This window comes from Cynocephalus volans, chromosome X (assembly GCF_027409185.1).
Source record: "Cynocephalus volans isolate mCynVol1 chromosome X, mCynVol1.pri, whole genome shotgun sequence".
Classification (NCBI taxonomy): domain Eukaryota; kingdom Metazoa; phylum Chordata; class Mammalia; order Dermoptera; family Cynocephalidae; genus Cynocephalus; species Cynocephalus volans.
This window is the reverse complement of record NC_084478.1, coordinates 75643766-75654196: the sequence shown is the minus strand read 5'-3', so window position 1 is coordinate 75654196 and position 10431 is coordinate 75643766. Positions and strand designations below refer to the sequence as shown.

The 10431-nt window shown below is 39.8% G+C and overlaps 1 protein-coding gene across 2 annotated transcripts in view; it reads right to left on the bottom strand.

Moving 5' to 3' along the window:
- Positions 1 to 215: 215 nt before the first annotated feature.
- The window catches only part of HEPH (hephaestin), a 133215-nt gene continuing 122999 nt past the window's right edge, over positions 216 to 10431 (bottom strand). The window contains exons 17-21 of one of the 2 annotated variants that reach the window (XM_063083910.1): positions 9384 to 9609; positions 6799 to 6938; positions 5793 to 5955; positions 2885 to 2929; positions 216 to 445 (exon numbers count right to left, since the gene is read on the bottom strand). In XM_063083910.1, the coding sequence (XP_062939980.1) occupies positions 216 to 445; positions 2885 to 2929; positions 5793 to 5955; positions 6799 to 6938; positions 9384 to 9609 (804 nt within the window). The remainder of the gene's footprint in view (positions 446 to 2884; positions 2930 to 5792; positions 5956 to 6798; positions 6939 to 9383; positions 9610 to 10431) is intronic. The other variant, XM_063083909.1, reaches the window with a different exon arrangement.

Below are 10431 nucleotides of genomic sequence, written 5' to 3'. Positions count from 1 at the left end.
TGTCCAAGTGGGGCAAAGAAACTAAAGAAAAAGTGAAATCATTTCCATGTAAATAAATAAGTGAAGAAATACCCATACTTGTATAAGTTTGATTCCCTCCTCTGCCTCTCCACCATCCATGCCTCTTTGACTGTGGGGTTAGCTGCTAGTTCATAGCCTGCTGGGAATGCATTCCAGATGTTGTTGCTGAGGAAATCCCCAGGCTCAAACTGTTACTACTTGAGAGACAGAAGCTTGAAGCTGTCATCTAGGATGGACCTCCTATTGCGCCGTAGCTTTCTCTGCTGATGCTGGTACCAGACCACACCACCAAGAGCCAGAACAATGAGCAGCAGGATGACACCCATAACAATCAAGACAGAAGCCAGCATCTCGACATCCTTCACAGGGATCTGCATGCCCAGCATCCTTACATTGCCTTCTCCAGTGCCGCTGGGTATCACTGCTGAAATGGGGGAAGAGAAAAATGAATACCCTGGGATGGGGAGTATTCTAAAGGGTCACTTTTTGCAGTCATCAGCTGGGGAAACACATCTACTTAAATAGGACAGCAGCACATCTATGAATAAATGAATGAATAAATAAATAAGTAGGGCAGCAAACCTGTACCTATCCTTCAAAAGATCAGTTGATGAAGACAGATTTGGAGAGTATGGAGAATCAGAGAAACAAGATGTCACCTCTGTAAGGGTCCTTGTAAATCACTGAGTCCCCACTCCACCCGTGGAAAGAGCTAAGACTCAGAGTGGGAAAGCCCTTGATACATTTCATCAAATATCTAAAGGCCTGTGATGTAGAAAATAAAGAATTGGACTTGGTCTTCATGGTTCCAGAGGGTAGAATTAGAAGCAATAAGGGAAACTCCAGAAAGCAGGTTGACTCACCCATCTAGCTAATCAATGCTCATTTTGACCATTACACCACGACAACAGCCTGCAATGATGCTGTCTCATTTCTTACCACTTTAAGTCGTATTAACATTGATGTCACATATATCTTTTCAGGTGAAATATCTGATTGTGTTAGTTCCTGGCATACAAACTATTGATGGTCCTCAATTATCCTATACAGTAAAACTCAGACTCTTAAGCTAAACATTCCAGTTCTCACAATCAGGCTCTAACCTATTTTCTAGTCTTATCTACTACTCTTCAGCCACAGCAACTCATTCTTTGTTCCCCATAACAGGTGATCCTCTTTCAGGCTTTTAAGTCTGCTCATGCTACTCCATTTTCCTGAACACAGTTTCCTCCTTCTCTGCATCTTTTTAGCCCCAGCTTAAATGTTACATAGCTCTGCAAGTTTTCTTCAGTTCGGTTGGACAATTAATTGGTCTTTCCTCTATGTTCCCAAAGTGGCTGTACAATTTGTACTCCCACAATTTATTTACTGTGTGACCTTGGTCCAAGTGACCTAATCCCTCACTTCCCATTTGGACCTCAGTTTTCTCTTGTAGAAAATAGGGATAATAACTATACCTAACACAGAGGCTTATTGTTGGGTTAAAATGAGTTAACATTTATAAAATATTTAGCATAGCACCTGACAAGTAGCAAGTGCACAATAAATGTTAGCTGTTACAATGCATAATCCAGCACTGATATTATTGTTTCTGTGTCTCATTCCAGTTGCAGACACTACAGAGTAGCAACTATGTCTTAGTTGTTTTGGTTTCCCTAACACTTGATACATGTTTGATGAATAAATGTTCTAACAGAACTGAGAGAAGATGGAATGCAATGAGTTCAAGCAGAAGCAGGAAAACATCCTAGTTCTGAGCTCACAGTTTCTCGCTTAGTCCTATTGTGACCTTGGACAAATCACTTTCCATCTTTCAGCTTCTCATGTAGAAAATTATTGTGTTTTATTAGCACAAAAGTTTTGAGGGCTTTTTCCCCATTGCGGAACCTTTTTAACCAACTAGAGTTTAAGAGGAATCCATGTTTGTACACAAAATAAACATATTTTATGTACAAATATACATATAAAATTTGTATGGGCACAAAAACACATATGAGTAGACAGATATACAGAGATATATAAACATATAGAGAGAACTATATGTAATTTTATATGTGTATATATATATATGTATATGCATGTGTTTATATGTGTGCTTGTGTGTGTGTGTGTGTGTGTATAGTTTAGCAGTTTGGGTTGAAAGAGATATGGTCTGAAGCCCCACACACTAAACCTCCCCTTACCTTTCCTCACCCCCTCAAGGACATACCCTAGTCACCCTGTTAACATTAGGATTTCTTCAAACACAGCTGAAAAACCTCCAAACTAAACTGATGATCTCTAACGTCCCTTTTAGCTCTCATAATCTTCTGAATCTTTCCTAGTCCAGGGACAAATAGGATGGAGAATAAAAGCACCATTTGGAAATAGGGTGCATAGGACAAAAATCTATATTTTCTTGAAGGAAAAAAATGGCTAATTCCAAAGGTATTCCATAGATGAAGGGGAAAGAGGAAAGAATAAAAACAGCCATTGAAGACTATCTGGTGTTGTTGTAATGTCACATTGTTCCTGTAAGGAATCCATGCCTGTGCTACAGCTTTTTCATGCACAACCCAGCAGGACCTAGAATTTTCTTCTCCATCACACATTAGGTAGGATGCTAACATAGCAGTCTCCAGCTGGGGATGAGGCTGCTTTCCCCAACTCAGGAGGTTGGGGTGCAGCAAGAGAGAATAAACCTGCTGAGGAAAGTTGAACCCTGGTTCCCTGGCTTCTTAAGTCTTATAATAATCTCAGAATGCTTCTTGCTAGTATCGTGGTACCCACCTTTCAGTCATGTTACTCCCATCTGCTAGAGGTACTCCCCCCACCAGCACACACATTACCTATAGCTATCCAGTTCATGCGTCATTTTACTCACCTTTTTCAGTCTCTTTGTTGAGGGTGGTGATAGTACTTAAGTGTTCTATAAGAAGAAAAAAAAAAAACACGAGATGTTAGCCCTGTTATTCTTCCTACCAATCCACAGGCTCCCTGTGGGGGGATGGCATTACTTGGGGGAATTTCTCTGTGGTATAGTAAGCAAAATGAGGGTGGAATTAACTACTACATTCTCAAAGTCAATATTGGTATATTTAATTTTCAGCAGTGACACAAAATATGGGCAAGAGCATAGGCTTAGGAGTCCAAAATGTAAGTCAATTATCTATTCATTTCTTGGCACTTCCTCTCTCCCAATTATCGCTCTCTTTCCCACTATTTCTCACTCTCCCTTCAGGCAGCCCCTGCTCCTTGTTAAAAATACTTCCCTATATATTTAACTTCTCAGAATACTTCTTCCTCTTCTTGCTTTAATGAGGCTGAGATTTTCTCTGAGGACTGTGCTTCATTTACACCATCTCAATACTGCTTTGAGATCATCGTCCCTCCCCCTTTTGTAAAAAATCTACCTCTTTTGAGGCTCATATTATTTGGCTAGAAAAATCACAATCACTTTTTGTTACTGTTACCTAGTAGTTCTCTTTATTCATGAAAGTCTTTCATACCCAGCTCAGTCTTCCTCTTCCTCATTTCTCACCATGGGTGTTAACCCATCCAACATTCACACCTCTTAACTCCAATGACTTTTACATCCTCTCCAGTTCTACCAACTACTCATATGGTCACATTGGACTTGTTATCCAGCATTGCTTCAACTCAGAAATCTAAAATCTAACACCAATCTCTTACCCTTTTCAGTGCTGCAAAAACCTGTCATCAACCCCCACACTTCCATAAGACCTCTAGCTCCTGAATTCTTCCATTTTTCCCCAACCTACCAGCTTTCTCCTATCTTTTCTTCCATTCCTGGTCAGGCTAGACTCCATGGTCTATCATTTCAACTAGTAACTTATCAAGAATCTTGAAATCATCTACCAGAACCCCAGTAACCATACTTTCTGTGTATTTTATCTGGTATGCTGAATGCTGCTGGAAAAAATTAAACAATTGCAAAGATTAATATTCTTTGTGTACAACTTCAGCTTTGCTGCCTGGCATTAATTAAGTTATTGCCCACTTTCCAGAGTGGCTATTTCAAACTTTTGCCCACTTTCCTCAAGCCCTTTACCATACTATCTGATCTTCGCTTTCAGCAGACGATTCTATCTGCTCCATCAAAAAGGAAACAGAGAACATAAGACAGAAATTCTCTACCTGTTTGTCAAGCTCCCCAATCCTACACATAGATCCTTATCTTTTCTGTCTTCTCTCTTCTTACAGTAGAAAGATTACCTTCCTCCAGTCTTGAACTAATCTTTCATTTTAACTCTGAGTCTAATGAACTGCTGCTTCATTAGGAACCTTACTCCAACAATTAGTCCTTTCATCCCTGTCTTCAACTCTTCCTTTCTGTTGGCCTGTTAGCACATATGGGGTGGAAGTAATATGGAATTAGACTATAGTGGGGTATAAACAAACAAAAAGGCAAATAAAATTTATGGGCTGGCTCATTATCATAGAGAGATATGAGCTATGCTTGCTTCCTTGTTCATGGAAGTTTCCTGATGATATGTATTGAGATGGTCTCATATATTGGATGGCTCTTATTTAGAATGTCCCATTATTACATGTGGATACAACCTGTTGTCTTGAATCTATACAACGTTGATGACATATAAATTGATCATTTGACTTTTGTTCTAAAGACCACAAATAATTCTGTGTAACTATCTGGGTGCTAGGGAATAGTATTAATAAGTGGAAGCCACAATCTAGCAGTATGGGTTGCCAGAGAACAAACCTTTTTAATGATACAGGAAGTCATAATGTACAATTGTTTGTCTCTCTCCCCAGGGGTAAAGAGTATAGCTTTATTCTCTACCCTGGTTTTCTGAGTCTGTTTAAATGGCCAAAGACATTTACCCACTCTCTATTCCTGCTAGTAGAGTACTAGTGGCTGAAAACCTCAGAATGTCCACTACAATACCTCCATTTTTCAAAGCAGTATGACAAAAACAAAAATAAAAACAAAAACACTTGATTCTCATGGGTCGCAGAAGGTTTAATAGAGCTTCTTGGAAGGGGGAATAATGGAATAGTGCTGGGGGCTGAACTCAGGTCAAGAGGCTTAAAAAGCAAGACATTTAACCCTTTAATGACCCAAAGACACAAAGCCAACACAGCTTACTCTTCCACATTCTTGGTGAAGAACAAAGGATAATTGGTAAAGAAACTGCCCCAGCTATTCCCTCTTCACATAAAAAATATAAGAAAAAAAGTTTTTTCAATCCTTGATAGCAAATTCATCTGCAATAAGCTATAATTAAAAGGCCAATATCTCTTTCTAACTTTAAAAGGAGTTATTCCCAGGACTGAAAGAACGGCCTTTCACAACCCCCACAAAATAAATCAATTAAGGGGTGACTGTTAGAATTACTTTTTTCGGGGGGGGGGAGAATTACTTTTTTTCTCTTTAAAAATAATTATTAGCAATATGTCTTGAAATAGTGCTTCTAACTCATTCTAAATAATAAATTTATATTTTAATTAAATTTATTTCAAAGGAAGCAGGTAGGTATTGATGCATAGAGCCCAATCAGTTTCATGTTGGGTCAACCCATTTGAGCTCAATAGGTGTCAAAGTAATAAGGGAAGGGGTAGGTGTCAGGGGGCAATGGTGGATGAAAAATAGTGGTTGGGGGAATACTTAGATGGGCCTATGCTCTGTCTTAAGACATGGTTCTACTGGGATCAGAAGGAGAGGTGCAAGAGGCTTCTTTGTATTACCTGGTTTCTATAGGCTAGATAAACTGTTAGAAGATGATCCATCTTGAGCAGTTAGGCCTTACCTGTTTGGGACAAAACAGTGAAGAGAGTCTCCATGCCAGCATGGACATGGTCAGTCACATGGCAATGCATCAGCCATGTCCCAGGGTTGCTGGCCACCATCTCTACAACCTCAAAGGTCCCTGGGAACAGATCCACCACATCTGCCCGGTAGCTCTCTCCATTCTGCAGGAGTGATTGGGGTTGGGGGAGAGGAAGTGAAGAGTACAGAGATCATCTCAGAGCTTGTAGGAACTAAAAGTCTGTGGTGTTCAACATCAAGAAAATGGGTTAGAGAGCAGCTTTAAAGTTCACCTTACCCATTTCCCATATAAACCCACCCACACAAAATAAATCAACAGACTCTCTCCTTCTACTTTTTCTTACAATGTCTCAAAGTAAAAGATTCAAGAATACTTTAGAGGGCTCAAAACTAGTAACTCTATACTTTTCAGCAGGCTGAAATCTGGAGAATTTGGCTTAAACCTTGACCCCTAGGAAGAGCCACATATTTTCTTGAGAAATTAATTCAACTTAGTTTTTCTTCCTTGACATCACCTTTATCTGCACTTCTCTAAGTGTATATCAATGCTTCCAACTCTGTCCCTTTTTCCTAAGACTACATCTTCTTCAAAATCTACATATTGTTTCATTTAGCTCATGAACTGAAGCTCTTCTTATAATGGATTAAGGACTTTCAGAGATTCTAAGACAACACTCTGAAATTCCTCACTCATTGAGTCTCAAGTCCTTGACTGAGACCAGTTTACATTGATTCCTTCAATCTCCTTACCCCATAAATAAGCCATTCCTCTCTTTCATATCAAAAGGGAAAGTTAAGGCCTAGAGGAAAGTAACTGACCCTGGGATATGCAGACACACTAGAATTCCCAGCTCAACCTTCCATGTCCTAGACCTCTGCTCTTTTAACTGATTACAACCTTGTTCCTTGATATTCCCTTCTTCCTTAATGTCTGTTAAGGCACTCCACTAATCACCCTTAGGGACTCAGCCCTCTTACCAGCTCACCCGATAGAAGAAGCTCTCTGCATGGAAGTGGACAGTGTGTATGTCAATATCTTGGCCCATGGCCAGCATGTACCAAGCCACTCGTTCTCCTTGGTACATGGTAAGACCCCTGAGGTTGGCATAGAGTTTCCCATTGATGGCTGTAAAAGAAGAAATTATCTTACATCTCTTCTTTTGACTCTGCACTGCGACTGCCTTTGGTCTAGTGCCTATCATCTCTGATGATAGCAACAGGCTACTAACTTGTCTAATCTCTACTCCATCTGTCTCCCTGCAATCTGTCTTCCACATTAATGCTATCAGAGTGATTTCTTTAAATAATTAATCTAACCATGCCATTATGCTGCTTAAAATATTTTAATAGCTCTCTCCTGCCCAAAAGAGCAAGTCCATGGCTCCTTAGGCTCAACCAACAAGGTCCTTAGCCCAAACCACCTTCGTAGACTAATCTCCCACTACCCAACACATTAATTCCAAGTAGGGTGACTTCATCACCACTATTTCCTGCATCCCCTTCTACCTCTGAACTCCTCCAGTAATGTCTGTACAACTCATTGTACATATCTTTTAATGTGTGGAAGCTTACATCCCGTACTAGATTTTAGGTGCTTAATAAGCAGGAAATGAATGTTTATGCTACATTACTGTAACTTCCTCATATTTTTTTCAGAACACCCAGCAGATACCTGGGTCTACAATAAATGTTAAAAAAAAAAGACTGTCACATTCATGGAATTAATAATAATATTAGTGCAGAATCCTCATTATTTGTCTCTTCCAGATCACACCCTAAGCTCCAAAGACACCAAACTACTTATTGCCATATTAATTCACACTGCCAGGACTTTTCCCAGGACAATTTACTCCCACTTCTCATGCTCTTATGGAGGAAAGGTAATTTCCATTCTATTTCCTGAGAGCAAAAACAATGGAAGGAACATTTACAGTCTGTCTCTGTGTCTACCCTAACCAAATAGTAAATTTGAGAGAAGGAACCAAACACGCTCAGTTGAGCCCTTTCTGGATCTTCTCTTTCTTTAAGTCTGACCCAGAAAAGGGTTCAAACTGATTCACTATTTCATTGTGGGTGAGATTCTGCCTCTGCCAAGGGGGAGAGCTACTGCTGTCTATCTATACCAATGACAAGGTGGAAAAATCTCTCTTTTGCAAGTGGAGTATCAGCAAGCCCATTAAGTTGCAGAACTGAATTCAGTTTTCTAATTAGCCTTCTCAGTAATAAAGCTAACGTTTGACTGCAAGCATTTCTTTTTCTGTTTGTTCAGGAATGGAATCTGGAAGGGAAGGGAGGGATATTATTTATTTGCCCCCTCAGACCCCAACATTATTAATCTTTATATCTCCAGCATCAGCACTCAGAAAGGGCTCAACAAATATCTACTAGATAGATAGGTAGATGTAAGCAAACACATGAAAGTGGGCATTTGTCAAACCCCTGCATTAGCAGGACCTAACTGTGTCTTTATTCCCTTTTTGTCCTGGGCCATTTATTTCTCTGATTTGACAGGAGCTAAAAAGTTCACCTTGTAAATTTTGTGAATCATCTGTTCTAAAGTGAATCACTTGTCTATCAAGGGGAAATAGCTAAAATCTGTGGGACAATAAGATACTACTTTTGAGTTCCATTATAGTCACTATCAAAGCTGCACCTCATTCTCAGATTAAAGAAATCTTGGGCTAGAAGGGATGGTGAGAGATCACACCATACATTCTACTTCACTTAAGCTCTCCTTATTTGAGATTTTCTCCTTTGTTTTGAAAAGTTACACAGATGTCTAGAGCAAAGAAAGGCTTTGATGCATAATTTCCTTCCAAAATCCACTCAGCATCAAAAAGATCTTCCTTGGGGCTGGCTCCATGGCTCACTCGGGAGAGTGTGGTGCTGATAGCGCCGAGGCCATGGGTTCGGATCCTATATAGGGATGGCCGGTGCACTCACTGGCTGAGCGTGGTGCAGACAACACTGTGCCGAGGGTTGTGATCCCCTTACCGGTCAGAAAAAAAAAAAAAATCTTCCTTGTATCTAACATAAATCCAATATTCTACTCCATGAGGCTCTCTTCTCCAATTATCCCATCTGTAAATTGAAAGTTTGACTTAAAAACAGACTAAATGACAAGCTGTTCTTAATCTGTATATATTGGAGTACATTGAGAAAGCAGGTCCTGAATTCAGTGTGGTAAAAAAAATAATGACATTGAGAGACTAAACTCAAGATATTTTGAAATAGAGGGGCCCTAAGCAGCCAGCTCCCCAGGTATATTGTGGGCCATAATGTCCACCCTGCATTCCCTAATATGTTAAAATATGCTAGTGTTACCCAGAAACTTTACAGAGTCAACTTCCTGTTTTCTGAGCACCTGATCTAATGTGAACCACATATCTGATTTGTATATATAAATGCACAATATGAGGGAACACTTTTTCCAATTCATCTTCATCCCACCTTCCCACCTTCTCATCCTTTCTGGAACTATGCTTTCTGTAGGTAGTGATGGGCTTATCAGATAACCCCATGCAACCAGTGGGGACTTATTTGGAAGAGGGGTAGATTCTCTTCTACAGACCATGCATTTTATTGCTCTCCAAGAAAGTCTCATCCTGCAGGTTAATATGGCCTGACTCCTTGGGCCTGTGGGTTGCGATGTTCTCCTCCAGATACCAAGACAGGTTCTCATCAAAGATCAAAAATAACAAGGCAAATTCCCTGTCCATGTCACTCCGTCCTCCATGGGGCTTCAGGATTCCCTTGCGGCAGATGACCAAGGGCCCCACCAGGCCACTATATATGTCCTAAGACAGGAAGGGGAAGAGAAAGAAATGGTGTTGTTCCAGGGTAGTAGTGCTCTGTAGGGAGCCAGGCTCACATACAAGCCCATTGTGCCAATCAGGACTTAATCATAATGTCTTCCATTTGTAAGCATTCCACTATGTTATTTGAATTTATTCTCACAACCATCTTAGAGCATAGGTAAGATGCAATATTTAACCTATGCTTTAGCTGGGCTGAACTATGCATTGACCTCCAAATCTACCAAGAACATTCACAACCCAGTGCCTTTTTTTTCATGTTTTTTTTTTCTGCCTACAATGCCCTCCCCTCCATCACATCTATTATCTGATGGCACACTTTTATTCAGTTTTTGAAATCCAGAGAATATGTACTTTTCATTGTGATGCCTTCTCCTGCTTCCTTTTTGCTCAACAAAATCACACTCTTTGAAGGTGGAAAATTTATCTTACATTACTATCATCCAAAGTGCCAAGTACCCTGATACCAAAATCAGTAAAAGACACAACAAAAGAAGAAAGCTACAGGCCAATATCCTTGATGAACATACATGCAAAAATCCTCAACAAGATATGAGCAAATAGAACACAACAGCACATTTAAAAGATTATATACCATGATCAACTGGGATTCATCCCCGTGATGCAAGGATGGTTCACCATACACAATACAATAAATGTGATACACCACATTACCAAAAGCAAGGACAAAAATCATATGATTATCTCAACAGATGCAGAAAGAGCATTTGACAAAATTCAGCATCACTTCATGATAAAGACACTCAGCAAATTAGGTATAGAAGGAAAGTATCTCAACACAAT